The sequence below is a fragment of the Aplysia californica genome, unplaced genomic scaffold (assembly GCF_000002075.1).
Source record: "Aplysia californica isolate F4 #8 unplaced genomic scaffold, AplCal3.0 scaffold00110, whole genome shotgun sequence".
Lineage (NCBI taxonomy): Eukaryota > Metazoa > Mollusca > Gastropoda > Aplysiida > Aplysiidae > Aplysia > Aplysia californica.
Genome location: NW_004797380.1, coordinates 485,544 through 503,578, shown reverse-complemented (window position 1 = coordinate 503,578; position 18,035 = coordinate 485,544). Strand labels below are relative to the sequence as shown.

The following is an 18,035-nucleotide window of genomic DNA, read 5'->3' as shown; positions in this document are numbered from 1 at the left end:
TTTTGTATTTGATCCTTTGTTTAACTGGCAGCCAGTGTATTAGTTATCCAATTTTTATAAAATCAGTATTGTTACTACTGTCCTGGCTGCTGCTGTAGTCAAGCAATTTTGTACATTGACAGTTTTTTTGTAGCTGATAATAGATACTTTTACGGGCTAATTTTGGAGGACATAGACATATCAAGTTCCAATTGAACCGGTAGATATTTAAGACCTTTTTTTAACGAATGGTGTGATTATTAATGTCAATTTGCTGTTCTGGGAAATTTCTAATTGCCATAGTAAGCCTATTTGCTCTCAACATTATTTCCATCTTATAATCATTCTACATCAATTTTTACTGGTCATCTAATATTCGTTGTCTACCTGCTTCCATTATACCCTGTTCTCATTGTGAAGTGAATGACTTGCACCTGACTAAATATGTCCCAAGCTCAGAAGAATGCCAAAAGTGCTGCCTAGCTCAACGCCATTTACTAGTATCTCTATTTAACAAATAAATCCCAAACCAAAAAACTAACCGATTATTTCAATAGCCAGTTACAAATAAACAAAAAAATGTGTAACATCTTAAGAATGTTTTACTGTTCACAGGTTGTGTACATTCTGTTTAAGTTTTTTATAGTTTTTTATTTGTCCTTTGAAATGTTGAAGCCTTCCGAGGTAGTGCTGTGTTCTTTCATGTTGTTAGTGTATTTTTTTTTAGTGCTTAATACTGAATGACGGGTTTTTATTTTAATGTTGATGGTAAATGTGTTCACAATCAGCATAACATTACCTTTTTGGTCTGATTTTGCTGTCATCAGCCCTGTGAAGGACATCCATTCTGTGCTTGAGGTGACTGTATATGATGAAGATAGGAACAAGAAAGTCGAATTTTTGGGGAAGATTGCAATACCTTTGTTGAGGGTAAGTCATAATTTAGGTTCTTTCATATTCAATCGTTTTTTGGCACTTATTATGAAATGATAAAGCAAGTAATAAATGTTTTGCTGCCTTTGATATTTGTGGATTCATTCATTACATTTGTTCATGTTTGGTATTTGAAAATAGCTATATATACAGGAAGAAAGAATGGAAAATTACGTTTTCTTTTCTTTCTGCAGAAAGTGCATTGTATCCTTACTGAAATGATTCACTCGTGTTTTCCTATTTCCGTTTCGATACACAGGTGAGGAATGGTGAGAGGCGCTGGTACGCCCTCAAAGACAGAAAGCTTATGCACAAGACAAAAGGGGCTGTCTTGTTAGAGATGGACTTTGTATTTAACCAGGTTTGTGAACAGCTGTCTTTGTCAATCCCATTGATTTTCAGCCGTGTATTAACATGTCACTGGTCATAACCCAATCAACTCCACAGTTCATGTGCTGGTATTTGTAATGATTTCTATAGTAGGCCTATTCCTACATAAGGGAAAGTGTTTGTTCCGGGCCTTTACACTGACCTGTATGCTTCTGCGGAAGCCGAGAATGTTTCTGAGTGTTCTCAGAGGGTCTGCTAGGGTAATAATAGTTGTAAAACGCATAGAGCATGCTCTTGAGCATGGATATGAGCTATATAAATGCAATTATTATTATTATTATTACCTGTGTGAAAAAGGCAATGATGGTAATATTTACTTTAGGGCTGTCCATAATTTTTCCTAGGTAGATGCTGTACATTTTTTAATACATCAGTTGTAGAACGCAAGACTTCATCTTACAGAATAAACTGAATCCTTATTTGAGCTTTTGATAAAGTAAATAGAAGACACATCATAATTGTCTTTGAAAGAGAACAGCTGCAACAGAAAGCAAGCTTTTAATGGGAGATAAACCAGAAAGGCTTTTTTTCTGCTATTAATATCATCCAAATCGTAAACTTTCACAGAAATTGTGTATTTTATAGACATAAGCTTATAGTCCTTTTTCTGATGTCATTTTGAAATGTTATGAGAAGATGCATCAAGTGGAGTAGTCCTTGTGAGTTAGCATAGGTGGATATATTATAGAAAGTGAATGCAGCCGGAAAAGAATAAATAAAAGTGCTAAAAGAAATTGTGCTACAAACAATCATGCTGTTTTTCATTTCACTGTTTTCAGTTGAAGGCAGCAGTTCGCACCGTGAATCCAAGAGAAGAAAAGCTCATGAAGGCAGAACAAAAGTTCAAGATTTCTGTGAGTGTTACCATCTGGCATACCTTGATGTTCTTGCTAAAAAATGAATATTCTGACCTTTGGCTTTCGTTCCACATAGTGAAACTCCGTTTCAAAGACCAGTAGCAACGTGACTATGAGGTCTTGACTCTTTAAAACTAGAATCAAAATCATAATTGAGATATAGAGCGCAATTTGGTTGTGTCAGCCACACTTAGTTCAAGCAATCAGTGTACGAAATGGCACCAACATTTTACAGAGGTATTGTGGCAGGCTTTATTTGGTGTATAGTCTCTAAGTATCATTTGAAAAGTGGAATGCCCTATGTAAATAGTGTGTTATAGTTAAATAAATCAGATGAGTTTTATTTTATTTTATATCAGAAGAGTGTATGTGGAAGTTTTCCTTTTGTGAAATAGAGGGGGGAAGGGGGGAGTGTTTATGTCTCTAAGTTCAAACCCTCTGAAACCCCTGTAGTTGGTCACACATCCTAAATTTCTTGTGTTACTCGAGAATTGCGTGTAGATGCTTAGACTAAGAGACTAAGAGATGTTGAGACTTTTTTTTCATTTGTCCTAAAACTGAACTCATATGTCTAATAGGAAATTTTTGATTACATAGGTATACAAAATGCCACCGAAGGTGTGTAAGTTACTTTTATATTATTGGTTTGTTCACCAAAAAAATGACTGTTGTCCTCCTTCCACTTTTTTCCCACCTGAGTCAAATCGTGTACTCAGCAAAGACATAGATTTTTAAATCTCGCCTCAGGCCAGGTAAAGTTCACTGTTCATTTTGACACGCTATGTTTTCTTTTCATTGATCAGATAATGAAACAGAACATCAACAGAGTGTCTGAGCTCATCGGAACGTTTATCGACACAGGACGTTTCATTCAGAGCTGTTTCGATTGGCAGTCGCCTGCAAGAACCATCACAGCTTTTATTGTAAGTCCGTGTCAGAATTTCCTACTCATAGTACCAGAGGTGAAGCTTTATAAACATGTTCAACTTCAATGCTAAAAATAAATACATATATTAGATAACAAATACTTGTACTTTTATCTCACATTTCCGGATGTGGAATAGATGAAAATTTGTCATCCTTGCATGGTTTGATTATTGTGAGGGCATTACAGTGTGAAAGTTGACATTTTCTCACTTTGGCTTTACTATAACTTAGTGCTGTAGCAGTTTCAGTTTGATTGCTTTCACTATGTTCTTGAACAAACAAGTCGCGTTTATATGATAGAAAATCACCTTGTACAAGTTGTTATTCTCACCATATCCTTGAACAAATAGGCTGAATTTATTTTGATAAAGAACATCACATTGTTCATGTTTATTATTCTCACTACTCCTCTTCTCTCATGTATGCTGCAGGTTTATCTTGTGATAGTGTGGAACTTTGAGCTGTACATGCTGCCCATTTCCCTGCTTCTTGTCCTGCTCAAGAACCTGGTGGTGGCTCAGATTGTGGGAGGCTTCAAGAAAGAACCAGTGGAAGAGGTGAAGGCACCAGGCAAATTTACATAATGATGGCAACCATTCTGGCCAAGTGTTTCTGAGTTAATACCATACAGATGAGCATAATGAAGTAAAGATCTAATTATTTTATTTTTTTAGGGTAATGTCTATATTTCTGACAAGTGATAAGTGTCTAGACATGTGTATGGTCAATGCCTGGGGATTGTTTATCTGGTTGTTTCATGGACATGAGGTCTGAAAAGCTATTTATGATTGATGTAGTCAGACTTACAGTTAGCATACAAACTTATCTTTTGAGATATTTTGCCCCTAAACGAGGTCTGGAAATCAATTTGCAGTTTGTTCATGAACTTTTATTTTTTTCGTGATGAACACATACAGGACTACTTTGATGAGGAGGAGGAAGAAGATGATGAGGACAAAGACAAGGTGAGAATCTTAGATCTCTCTGATCATCTGTCTGTTTGTCATTCAGAGAATGCATCCCACAGAATCCCAACTGCATACATGTCTTGTCCTCTCCAAGCTGCTGCCCCTTGCCTTGTGCTAGTGTTCTCAGTCTGTTTGCTTCAGATGTCACTGCAGACAAGTACTAAGTAGTGCATGAAGTCAACGCCTCATTCCTTTACTAGCATTGTGTTGTCCCTTTTGTTGTGCCCTCAATTGTGTTGATGGCACAGGATTAGATTTTGGCATAAAGTAACACTTTTATTTCATTCTGAGTGGAGAACAAAGCAATTGTTATATCCCTTGAAAGACTTGGGATTAAGTTTTCTTAGAATAAATGAAAAATCATGAAAAGTTATGCTCTGCTGTATGATGTTTTTGAGGGAAAATTTGAAATCCTCATTGGTGGCAAGACAGTGAATTTGATCTTTAACCATCTCGTGCGTTTTGTGATGTGACCCATTGTATCGTATAAATGTAGTCAGTCTGTTTTGTTGTGAAGTCAACTTCACAAAGAGTGCTCTTCGCCAGCATTCTTTCATGCGTAGGTCTTCTGTTTCTGATACCTGACCTAGGATATTGTGCAGTTTGTTTATTTCATGAGCCGTGCAGTATCCCAGTATTTATTTCATATTCTTAACATTTTATCACCTTTTTATAGATCAGCAAATCCAAAGTACATTTTCTCACTCTTATTACAAGAGAGCATTATAAAATGCAATCTAAGGACAGCAAAGTGAAGAAAATAATACACAAATAAAGACTATTGGGGTTTTCAACAACCTATCTTTCTTGAAAAGGTGTAATGCCAGCATATGCTAGCAACAAAAGTACAGAACAGTGAATGGGAGGGCGAGCTGTAAGATAGTATAAGCTTGTGACTTCTCTCAGAGTTGTCAGTTTATGGAGTCGCAGCTGTTGGGAAAGCCATTTTCTTAACCCTTCCAGCCCCAGCCATTTTTGTGCACTCCCTAACCCCAGTCCCAGCCAATACAGCAGTATTTCAGAAAAAGAGGCATGCATTCTAAAAAGTGGTAGAGTATCTTTGTATTAAGGTTTAGATAATAACGTATGACAATGTTTAAAGGTAAATGAAAAAATATTATGAAAATTAAAGTTTAATTAGGTTCACTAATTTCGAAAAATGTACAAATTTGGTATCCCTGAAATTGAGAATATACACTCTTGGGATGGTGGGAGGTACAGGCGCTTCTGAATTATACGTGCATGGGGCTGGAAGGGTTAAGCTAGTTTTGAATGGATGTATTGTTCAGTTTGTGAGTTGTGTTAAGACATCCTACTTTTGCCACACCATGATTTGACCATTGAAAAGGAAAAGTTTAGGATAATAATCCTGTGCCCTACTCCTATGATTCTTGTACTAAGAACGATTTCTCATAGAGCAAGGTGCTGCCCAATTGGCCTTGTTTGTTTCGCTGCATGTGTGAGAGTGTTTCTGTTGTGAAAGTACTTTTATGGAATCTGAGGACAAGTGATAAGAGAATTCATAGGAAAGGGCAAAAGTAATAATTGTTTGTTGGGACTTGTTGCTTTTGTTCTAATCGCCTGGTGACTAGTCAAAATGTATTGCTTTTAACAGACAGACACTTTAGAAGTATACTCAGATTTCAGTAAAGCCTCCTTTACCAAATTGATGTAATGAAACTGGTCTTGTTTTATTCTCTAGCAAAAGAAGGTAATAATTCTTTAGAGCTTTGTCTTAACAGGCTAGCCTTTTCTTTTGGAACCCTTCTGTAATAGTAGTTCCAGCCTTAATTTTCCCTCTAGCATTGACTAGTGTTTGGTGTGTGCCTTCACGCTTGCTGTGCGTTTGTCTTCCCCACTCTACTGACCCTTTATTCGTTAGTCTTTCTTTTTTTCAACAAGATAGTTCTATGATTCTTTGTTTCCTTTTATGAATGTGCTCTGTTTTTTATCATATGGAATCTTTTTCTATCCTGATCTTTAATTCCCTTAAGAATAAAATAAAGGAGCATGTGATTTAGAACAAGGGGAGTGGGTGTAGGGTGGGGGGGGGTGGATGATGTTCAAACTAGGAGGAGAATAACAACAAAAAAATAAAGAGCTGAAATCATGCAGGGTATTTCATCAGGTGTAAGGGGAAACATGTATATGCTGTTTGTCTGATAATCAAGTTTTGTTATGGTTAAACATTTGTACATTTTATCAGCTAGAGATCATCCACATCTATATGCCAGTAGTTAGTAACCTTCATCTAACTCGTAACTCGTTTTGAGGAACCCAACCTGTTTTGTTGTTCCTTCCTCTTTTGTTGATTTAGTTTTTATCTCCCGGAGATCAGCCTGATGAGGTGAGCTGTAAAGAAACCAAACAAGTTCATACTGCTACCTGACAATGTGGGTTTTTTCCATGATCAGAAAATGAATAAAGAAAATAAGCTTAAAAAGAGAATTAAGAGGAAATGATGTAATTAGTGAAAAACGGAAAACCAGTCTGATGATGTTCAAATTTAAGTTTGTCAGTCAATGTCTTATACTCACAAGTATGAATAGATGTGTTTAATTTTTCACTAATTCTGTTGTGAGAGAGTTTCAGCTGTTGTGTATACTTCTCATGAAAAATATTTGTTCTCTTCTTTTTGTTCCCGATTACGTAAAACAATCTTGACACTACCCCCTGCCTTGCAGACTTTCATTGGCTGCCTTGCCAGTGTAACTATTAAAGATTTTGTTGTACTTGTATATATACATATGTGCATAATGTTTTTACTTATGACACATGCAACAAAACTTCACTGAAACCAGCTGCATGCTGTTAACCAACATGAAGACCCACATTCAGAGGATGATTTTTTTTTACCATAAACATGAAAAATGTTAGTTTTTAGATTAAGAAGACGACAGGATCGATAACAATAAGATTAAGAAGGTCTTTGTGGAGTAAATTCTCTCGTAATACCTGTTTTCAATAAGCTTTCCCAATATGAAATACCAGTGAATAAAGAGTTTGTCACAATGTAGCACATTATTTCACCCAGAGAAAGGTTATAGTCTAATTTTCCCGCTTGCCCTATTTTTTATGGATTAAGCAAATTATGCCCAGTGAATGGTCTCTCATTTTGTAGAAGTGTTTGATACTGTACAGTTTATCTCTCATCGCTTCCTAGTATGTATGTCTTGCTAACCCGCAAGCTTTAATTAACAAATTTGTGACAATAGTTTTTGCTTCTACCTTTGTTGATGCTGTATACCAGTCACTAATTTGCTTGTGTGGTTGAGAGTTTGGGGGGATTTTTTTTTTTTACTGTTGTTAGGAAGGGTGGGGGAAGGAAAGAGAGTTGGGGGTGATCAGGGGAAAGTGTACTGTAGGAATGTTGATGTTACGGGCTTATCGTTTGTTACTCGCTTTTCTGGTGTATGCGTTGCTGACAGATGTTTCACTTTTTTTATTACAGTTGTTATGGAATACATCAACATTCCACTGCTGTAAAACAATATGAGGGCATTTTTGTACAATGTACCCAGTTCATTGATATGTGAATTTAAAAAACATTGTGCAGTACACTTTGTTTAGATAGAGGTACAGAGTCCCATTAAACGTGCCTCATAATTCTATAGTCAAAGGTAGAATTTGTTCTTTCCTCTGTCAGTTTTCACAAAACAGTTCACTATTTCATGCCAAGCTATGCATGTATTTCTTAAACACATCAGTTGTGTACCAATTCAGCAAAATAGCTTTGGTCCTTAAGCAGGTAGAACTGTAGAAAATTGCTGGCTACGTATACATTTATCTGTATCTCAGCCATGTGCTATAGAAATAATTAAAGAGATTTCAGTTATGTAATTGCTGGTATTTTTGTTTAGGTTATATTGGTGTCTTCAGTTTATTTTTAGGTATGAAAACCTTTCTTCAGTGTTTGGTCTTCCCGCTTTGCTTTCATCTCCTAGCATGTCTTTGAAATCCCTTAAATTTCAAACTTCTTCCTCCTTATAACTGTGGGTGATCTTAAGTGCTTGTAATTTGTATTATTTCCCAAAATTACCTAAAAACAAAATCATCATCTTTTTTACTTTTGTTGTCTACCACCTATATGTACATTACAAGTCACTTCTTATTGTTGTCTATGCAGGGGCCTTTGTGTGAACTCCATTATTTGGCCTCTGTTTTGGTACTGCCTCTCTACACTTGCACCTAATGTTGTGTGGGTGATTTATGGGCACCGTGTTATGGTGATATGATCTGCTTCTGCTTTTTTTCCAATGGCAGAATCATCTTTTACACTATGCTGCTTCCTGATGAAATATGAGTTAAAACTGCACCTCAATATCTGGGGTTGTTTGTTTTTGTTGAATTTCAAGGTTTTTGTAGAGATATGATCCCTTGATGTCCTAACTGTACATAGTGCAGAAAGAAGTTTTTCTGGAAAGACAGTCCAAATAATTCCGTTTAACTATTTTCTTTTTTCAAAAGTAAGGGACAATACTCAGACCTGGTAGCAGTTTGTAAAAGAATAATTATACCTTTTTAAAATCTTAACCCTTACAATACCAGACTAATTTTAGCCCTCACTTCGGCCTCTGGCCCATGTAAGAGTCCTTGACTCCTCAGGCCCAGCCAATATACTGATTGTGTCTGTAATATTTTTTTCTTTGCAGACATTAAAAGAATTTCTATACTGTTTTGTTTGAAGTTTTAGAGGATAACACATAGAATATTTTTCAGAGACTTTTGGATAGATTATGGTAAAAATACCTGACTGGCAGGCGCGGTTCGTCCCTAGAGCACAGTCGTGCAGTGCCGCCCAAATTTTTTTTAACGTTCTATTACGTAAAACGCCCACAATAATAAAATAAAAGAAGCCAGAAACAAACACTAGCCAAATATTATATCAAAACAAGGTCCTCACTGGCGCCATAACTGTCATTTCTGTGTCTATAGCGGCGTAAAACATCTACAATGCCATGCCAAAGTCCACGGGCTATAGCTAAACATAATAGGATATTATTCAACAGTGTAACCTGACCTTGGGGATAACCCAAGCAATGACAACACTCGTAGCGAGTTTGGCGATACATTAATATTGATAAGACGGCACATCTCAAATGTGCTCCTGCTGTATAGTGCCGAAACATAGCCCACAGCCAAGTCTTGGCCCAGTCTAAAAATAAACGCGATAGACCGCACGCTATTCTTTGCTAATATTATGTGACCCCCGGAGCAATCCAGCGGAGTGCTCAAGTGAATTGTTATTGGTTCATTGTCTGTGTTGCCACTATTTTAAGTGACTCTGTGACCGTGAACCTGAGGGAGGTGAACGTGACCGTCCTATGGGTTGTGCCTTTGAAAGGTTTTGAAGTGGAGTAGTGAAAGTTATTACTTGAGTGTTCAGTTCCAATACAGGATGAATGAAATTGATGTTTAGATTTTTTTTTTAAATTGTACTAGAAATCAAAGCGACAAGTAAAATGAATGGAAAAAAAAGCGCGAGGTCCTCCCTCACCAACCCAAAGATCCTAAAAATATACACCGTCTCATTTACTATGCCCTCGACTATCTTCAGCATGCAATAGCTTAATTGTGCACGTCCACTTTTTTAGCCCCACGAGCCGCCCCTGCTGACTGGGTTTGAGGTGGCCGGAGCCCTGTGAGGGAATTGTATGTGACTGGGTGTGGGGGAATGAGAGTTTGTGAGGGAAATAAAGAAATATGGGCAACTGGGGCTGTTTTTAAAAAAAAGCAGCCTTATCAATTTCATAGTAGAAATCAGGATCCAGAAAAGGTTCTATCTCACAGTGATTTGTAATATTCAATGCCTAGAACATTAATTCAAAAAGTCCAGTCCGACCATGGAATCATTTCCTTTGTATTTTATTTTTTATTTCTCTTCAGCGTTCAAAAATTTAGGTCATATTGGTGTCTGAAAGAGTAAAAAAACTGTATGTCAAGTTGACTGAAACTGAAACCTTTGTACCTAAGATATAAATAAAACCATGATATTTCATAAATGGAGTGATACAATTATTGAATATGTTTTTAAGTTGAACATATAGATGTCAAATGTAGAGCTATTTATTTTCATGACTACATTCAAGTTAATATGTCATCCGTTGTATAACGCAGTAGCTCAGTAGTGAATAGGGAATATAAAATGTTGATATTGTCTTAACCAAGTTTGACAAAATTTGTGCTTGGATTTTTAGTGTTCAATTTTTATCTGGTCTCTTAGTCTCAGCATTTTAAATATAGAGGCCAAGAGCTTCATCTTTTTTTTTTAACATTGTGGATATTTGTATATGCCAAAGACGGACATTAACCTGAAAAATCAGTTAAATTCCATTTAGTCAATACAACAACCTGGTCTTGTTTTTTAGAAAGTTGCTTTTTATATGGAGTAGCTATATTGAAAGAATAAGTCTCAAACATAGAAAAGTATTGAATTATTAATTTAAATGATATGGTTATTTACAGGGATAATTACTGATTTACTGTTATGCTTGTCAGCTCATTATTGATAACAATTGTTGTGTTTTTCTTGTCACCAGACAGAAGAAAAGAAGAGTATAGTGGAGCGCTACCATGCCATTCAGGAAGTCTGTCTGACTGTCCAGCAGGGTCTGGACACTGTGGCTTGTCTGGGAGAGAGAGTGAAGAAGTAAGTGGGACACTGCTCGCAGGGACATTTTGAAATTAGTTTTAAAATGCAACCTCAGCCGTCCTCGTAAGTGAGATTTTTGTTCTTGATCAACACTGTGATGGTATAAAAGGCAATACATTCATTCTGTGACCCAGTGTGCCAGACACACGAGATTGATTATAATCCACAGAGAACTAAGTTTTTAAACATCATAATTATGTGTCCTTATAAAACTGCTAGGCCTACATGTATTTTTAGATTATGCTTGTTTTTGTTAATCTAATGTCACTGGTATGTCCCTTTTTGGAGCTTATTAATTCGTTAGAAGAAGATGCTCTTAGTCCTCCATGATTATACCTCATGAACACAATGCAAACCCCAATATAAACTGCATCAAATTTGTTTTGTTTATGTTTTCAGCACTTTTAACTGGAGCGTTCCCTGGCTGTCTACTTTTGCTGTTATCGTCCTCGTTATTGGCATGACTGTCCTCTTCTACATTCCTCTCAGATTTTTACTTCTTGCGTGGGGTAAGTAAACATCCTTTATCTCATACTGCAAACTTTTAGAAGTGGACTCATATTTTTTCCATCCTTTTCTCTCTATTTTTTGTAAAATTTGCTATTTTTGTTTTGTTCATCAAATCAAGGATAGCAGAATGAAAGAATCAAAATGAGGCTCAGCAAACGGCACTGCCTCCGTTAAAAAATGCTTTTGTTGTCATTATATCACTTCATTTTGTTGGGGTTCTTTTGTATAATGTGATGTTTTTCCTTTCCTTTCCCTTTTTTCCCTCGTTTTCTTCTTCTTTTTCATCTTCCACTTGCCATCCTCCCTTTCTTCTTGCTGGTTGGTGAGTGTAGTGGTATAATCTACTGTTCTTACATCATGTCAACCTGATTATTGACCTAATGTGTCTCTGCTTAAAAGTGACAAATAGTATTCTAATTTACATAAGTTATGAACAAACAACTGCGCCTCCTATTTTTGTTTCTGCTTCCTTTTGTTGTTCTGTATATCATCAAGACTTCAAACTGTCCAAAACAAAGCTGCATGTTTAGTTTTACGGAAAAGAAAGCGAGACTCTGCTAAACCTCTTTTACGGACATTGCATTGGCTTCTTGTTGAGAAAAGAATTGTGTACAAGTTGGCCTTCTTATGTCACAAATGTTTGAATGATAGTGCACCATCATATTTATCTAACCTGTTAAGACTACATTCCAACTCGCAGTTTAAGGTCATCAGCTGACAAAAAGAAAATAATTTTACCCTCTATGAAACTTAAACTATGGGTGAAAGGGCATTTGAATACCAAGGCCCCAAGATCTGGAAAGCTTTACCAAGTACTTTAAGAGAGATCAAATCTTTTGATTCATTCAAATGTCAGCTGAAGTTGTTTCTGTTTTTAAATTAATAAGATGAATATTTGGAGTGATTTTCTTTGAGCCAGAACACAACATTTTATGTTACTGTTGTACATTGTACATGTATTGTAAAGCGCTCAGAGCCTGTGTATTTTAACCAGGGTTGAGCGCTATATAAATATCATTTATTATTTTTTATTATTATTATTATTATTGTCACTGGAACATAGATTTTGATTTTTAAGCTAACACAAGTTGTGTGTGGTTGATATGTGACACGTTGACAGGTAAGCTGATGATGAATATGGAGAGAGAGAGGTAAAGAATAAAAGAGAGATTATAAATAGATGGATATATACCAATTCATGTTATAAAGTGGAATTGAAAAAATGTGTTATTTATATGATATAATTTTAATATAGTTAGTTAGTATTCTTTTTCTGCGTCTTTTTTTTTTCTTCTTTATATCACCAAAGGAACATGTTCTGATTTTATGATAACACAAGTTGTGTATGGTTGATATGTCACATGTGACATGTTGACAGGTAAGCAGATGATGAAATATGGAGAGAAAGATAAAGAATGAGAGAGAGATGGTAAATAGGTGGATATAATGATAATAATATACTTATTAATGTTATAGACTAGAATTGAAAGAAATGTGTTATGTGATAATGATATATTTTTTATATGCATTCAGGTATCAACAAATTCACCAAGAAGCTGAGGAAGCCAAATGCCATTCCTAACAATGAATTGCTAGACTTCCTATCTCGCGTTCCTTCTGACAATGAAATGGTAAGTGCCTGTGAGTGACGAGGTAAATGGATGTGTTCACAACTGGCCCAGCTTTGAACATCTTGTTCAACTTGCTACTGAGAGATAGTATCTTTGGATTCTTTGTTTTGAGGCCCAGAAGACTTTACTTAAAGACTTATTTCTTTTATAACCCAGGCCTGTGACCAGTTACAGTGCAGCCTCTCTATAACGACATCGTCGGTACCAGAAAAAATGTTGTCGTATAGAGTTGTCGTTATAGAGAGGCAACAAAAAATTACTAATGATATATAAAGAAAAATCGGGACCTGGGCACCAGAGAATGTTTTTATATGGAAGGTCGTTATAGAGAGGTTCCACTGTATCTAAAAGTATTGTATAGGTGAGGGTTTGCTGTTTTTATTGCTATATGGTATGAAGATACTGTGACTACATTATGTGTCTTTATTCTTCATTTTACAGTTACAGTTCCGTGAACTGCGTCCTGATATTCCAGCCAACACATCAACCACAAAGAAGAAGAGATCCTAGCAGAGGGAAGTGTGAGAGCTCCATCCATTGTGCCTTCACATTCTTCACCTCCCTGTTTCTCCACTGACTTCACTCACCTTATATATATAGATATACAATATACATTTCTAATTTTTTCTCCTCTGTAGATCTGTCCTAAATATTATGGATGTTGATTTTACCTGTTGGCCGGGGGAGGGGGGTTCTAGAGTCCTCAGTGCCAACAGCAACATGAAATAACATTATGTAAATTTACTTTGTTAATGTGAGCCCACGACTGCTTTTTTATGGTGTGGTTCATGTACTGGAATCTAATCATTATAACATAGACTATTTCTTCTGTATTCTATATCTCCACACTTGAGCACTTTCTTGCTAGTGGTTTGCTCAGCAGAACTAAATGTCCAGGAAAATCCAGGATCTTTAGATACCAAGAGATTAATTTCAGATCCAACAGTTCCATGGCTGCAGACAGCTAAAGTGTGACTTTCAATTACTTTACTTGAAGTGAAGTGCAATTTTAGGGTCCTTCCCCCACCTCTCCCTCCCTCCATCTCCAGTGTAGAGGCAGCACACTCCATACCACTGGTCAATGGGAAGTTTAAAGAGTATCACCATCGTCATGTGTCAGAAATTAGATTTCTTCCATGATGAATTGTAACCTGTGGACAATTAGATTTATGAATAGTTTCGGACTTACTTATGCAGTCCTAATAATACTTTCAGAATGAGTTAGTGAGTAGGCCTACTGATAGATTTATGTTTCCCTAAGTAAGACTGCTGTATAAACCAAGTTGCTAGTGGTCATTGACATGAGTAAGAATGTAAGGCTGAAAAAAATAACTGCAGGTTGTTCAACATTCAGTGCTGCTGATGTTATATACTTGCTGGGTTTTTTTTACTCCCAGAGCTCTGTGTCCCTCCCTTTTCCGACAGCAATGTGCTGATTTTGAAGGTGCCCTTAATTATTTCGACTGGACACGGTTTCGTCTATTCCGGGTAGGGATTGATTTCGAATTTTTCACCACAGATAGTCTGCTCTTCAGCTTTAAATTGCTACGGTTTCTGCTACTGACAACTGCCATGTGCAATGGCAACCCTTTTGCTTTTTGTCCTCATCCTAGAGAAGTTCTCTGTCCTTCTAACTTTTGGATCAAGGATGTGAAAAAGCTTAGGAAAAAGTTCCTGGCTCCACCAACATACCCTCTTGGACTGGAACTTGTGCAAGTGCAATGGCATAAAAGCAAACTCTCTATCTCAATGTCAACTGATCTCTGCTCAGCAGCAAAATAGAGGGAAGTTTCAATACTTTCGGGTTAGCCAGTAGCTGAATCATCACGTGTTAAGCAATTTACTTATTTGAGGTTAGATGTGTTCATCATGCCTGTATGACCTGCAGTGAGAATATGAGAGATCAAGGTGTAAAATCATCTTGAAGAATCTCTGAAGTTTAACAGTCTTTTCTTTATCACTGCAAGGAATTTCATTATTTTTGTTTGCTAAAATTGAAACTGAGAAGTCATATTTTCAATTCTGACCTTAATATTTTGTTACTAAGATCAGCCTGCTGATTTTTAAGGTTGGGTGTTGTGAATGCCTTTGTGATTATTTCTTTTAGTTGTGTTGCCTTGAATATGATTATCTGTTGTTTGAGAGAAAGTATTATGATGGACTTCTGACAAGAGGTTATGTTGCTGTTCTTTGTCATGCTGATTGTAACATTTTTCCCCTGAACCCTTCTTTTTCCCATTTTAATTCAACTGATATCTACATTCCAGGTCTAATTTGCTCTCCACATTCAATATCATAACTCACAAGTTTACAAGACTCAGCCAAATGTGTTACTGTATATAGAACAATGTTCAATGCTCATTTCACAGTTATGGTAAATGGATTTATAAATAAGTTAAGTGAATGTGCTAATTGAAAGAGAGGTTTGCAAGTAATGGTCATATTGTGTGACTGTCACATGGAAAGAATGATCATTATTGTATGGTTGACATGTTTCATGTGCTTTGATAAGAATGGAATAAATGCTTTAAAGTCATTGGTTACATTACTCACAGGTTTATTGTTTCATGGTCAATATGATATGTCACTGTAGCATTGATACATTTTTTTAAATTTCTTGCTTGAAGCTTGTTTCTGTTACTGGTCTTCATACATCACATCACAGTATTGTACATGTACAGATGTGTCCAGTTGGACCAATGTCACTGTTGAATCATTTATTTTTTTTCGCATGCTTTTTCTTCCTCTTCATTTTCCCAGTGGAGCTTTGGGATTTCCATCTGTAGGGTTCTCAACCTACGTGGCAGTTGATATTACGTGCATGACAGTTTTGCTACCTTTAGGTAGTGTTTCTAGCCTTCCAGACAACCATATCTCTATTTCAGACTCTTGATTTTTCATACCTGTCAGAATGGCTTCAGTTTTGGGTTGGGGTTAGCTTTGATTTTTTCACAAAGCAGCTGGTCTGCTCCTCCCTGACTTTCATCTGCCAAAGTGTCTTTACTATGAGCCATTGCTTTACAAAGTCATTACAGAAAGATGTCAGTTTTTTTGCAATTAGTTTTTCTGAAATTTGAAAGGATAGTCAGGAAATACTGACATGATGTATGTTTATGCTTTTGGACCTAGGAAACTTATACAGAAATATAAGTTGTATACTCAAAGGTGTACCACTTCATATTTTCATTCTCTGACTGATCTTGTGTTTATTTTATTATTTTATGGCTGTTTCGGGAAGTTGGTAATTTGTTTGTTTTATGGCCTACATTGTTCTTAATTCAGACTGTCGTTTAGTGTTTTTGAGTAATAAAAAACATTGTGTTCTTTCGTCTTGCATGGATCTAGGGCTCGTATATTTTGTTTACAGATTTTTGTTTGTAGCGAATAAACAGCATGTAGTCAGGTGTCACTCCTGAGTGCAGTTTCCTCATGAAGATAAAAATTTGGCTTATTCAAATGGTAAAGTGATGAACACTTACCTGACAAACAAGTATCTGTTCCTCTTTTCTCTTGCAAAGGCAGTAACTTAGAAAAGATGAAGTAGGTCTACATGAAGCTGACATGGATTGTGCTTGGACAGACAATGGACAGAACACACAAAAATGAAAAGCCTGTAGTTCTTAATTTTAAAATATTTTTTTAAATTTAGTATCTGCTATTCAGAATGTAATTCATGCCTTCTTTAAAAACATTATTAAATCTGTACTTCTCGTTTGCTTTTCATGTACGATTATTAAAACATGATTCATAGGAACCAGGGTTGCAGAAAATTAGAATGTTTATTATTTGCTCCAAATAGGCCTACTTTGTCTTCCTGTGTTCATAATTTAGTTTAAGGCTAAACCTTCAGCTAGTCTTTTTTTATTCTTTGTCAAGCTTGGTCTGCCATTGATGTCATTCTACAAATTAACTTGCATAATATTTGTCCATTTCTTCTGTCTCCTTATGATTTTGAGGTTTTTATATGTGGGGGGAAAAGAATGGTATAATGCAAGCAACTTTGAAGTCGCAGTTAGTTGGAAAAGGATGTCACTATTAAAGCATACGTAGTTCATCAGAGTTCATTTACAAGATTTACAATTAGTTTTTTTTTATCACTCGACTCAAACTCAAACTTGTGAAGTCAATTGTAATTTGAGCATCTGCGAGAATGAAATTCTTCTGAACTGTATAGATTTTTCTTCCTTAACTATAGCTTTAGAGAAGAGGATAGATGTTTCTATCAATACCGTCTCTTAATGAAGAAACAAGTGTCTCATAAATTGTTTTTTAAACTTTTACAAATGTTCTCCATGGAAAAGTGCAGATAAAGAGAAGCTTGTTTTCAGAATTTGAATTGTGGGGGGTTTTTTCACTTTCACAGTAGGCTACAGGTTAACACACCAGGATTTTTAAAAATACCATGGCATAAGTAATCCTCGATATGAACTTAACTTTGAGACATTGAACTGAAGACTTCAATACAAAGTGAGTTTTTATAAAAATAGATTATGTGAGGCAGTGAGGTGAAATCAGGCGCTCGTCAAAATAATCAAAGTGAAGAAACTGGCCTTTTCCCGCTAGTTTGTGAATTTCTATTGAATTTTTGCCCATTAAAGAACACATTTCTGTGTGAATTTTACTGAAAAACGTTGATTAAATTTTCAGTTTCCTCTGACTCTCAAGCTAAACTTCGTTGTCCATTTTCTCGCTAATTTTACTTCTGAAACCAGGAGATCCCACCCCTTTCAATTGCCAATCTCAACTTGCATTCAAGATTACTGGATATTTTTTTCATCGAAGGCAAGACAAGACAAATGAACAAGCTTTGAGCAGATACCAGTAGCTCCACATGCCCAAAAATTGACGAGCGCCTGATTCCATCCATCTCTTTGTGACACACACATATTTTTTTTTTTCGGAAGGTGCCTCTTGGCCACAAAAAAATCGTTGATTTGCTAGCAGTTCTCGGTTACAAATCTGAGCAATGATTGTTTTGTTGAATACGAGTTCAGGCTCAAGTCAACATTCCCAATTTTTTAATGAATGTGTTGATGAATGCTTTGTTTTTTTTTTTTGGTTTCTATCTTTTTTTTTGGGGGGGGGGGGGTCCAAAGTTGTTGTTTTTTCGTTCTTTGTTGAGTACAGATATATATTTATCAGTCCAGGTCACAGACATTAATAATATGTGTCTCCCCAATTGTTGTCT

At 36.1% G+C, this 18,035-nt stretch overlaps 1 protein-coding gene across 8 annotated transcripts in view; it reads left to right on the top strand.

Annotated features, from left to right (window-relative positions):
- Window positions 1–17,666, top strand: part of LOC101849195 (multiple C2 and transmembrane domain-containing protein 1) — a 179,984-nt gene extending 162,318 nt beyond the window's left edge. For all 8 annotated transcript variants that reach the window (XM_035969055.1, XM_035969054.1, XM_035969061.1 and 5 more), the window contains 10 exons: window positions 807–909; window positions 1,172–1,273; window positions 2,082–2,156; window positions 2,963–3,082; window positions 3,518–3,643; window positions 4,004–4,051; window positions 10,594–10,703; window positions 11,106–11,215; window positions 12,750–12,847; window positions 13,289–17,666. In XM_035969055.1, coding sequence (XP_035824948.1) covers window positions 807–909; window positions 1,172–1,273; window positions 2,082–2,156; window positions 2,963–3,082; window positions 3,518–3,643; window positions 4,004–4,051; window positions 10,594–10,703; window positions 11,106–11,215; window positions 12,750–12,847; window positions 13,289–13,357 — 961 coding nt within the window. In that variant the 3' untranslated portion in view covers window positions 13,358–17,666. The remainder of the gene's footprint in view (window positions 1–806; window positions 910–1,171; window positions 1,274–2,081; window positions 2,157–2,962; window positions 3,083–3,517; window positions 3,644–4,003; window positions 4,052–10,593; window positions 10,704–11,105; window positions 11,216–12,749; window positions 12,848–13,288) is intronic.
- Window positions 17,667–18,035: the final 369 nt, after the last annotated feature.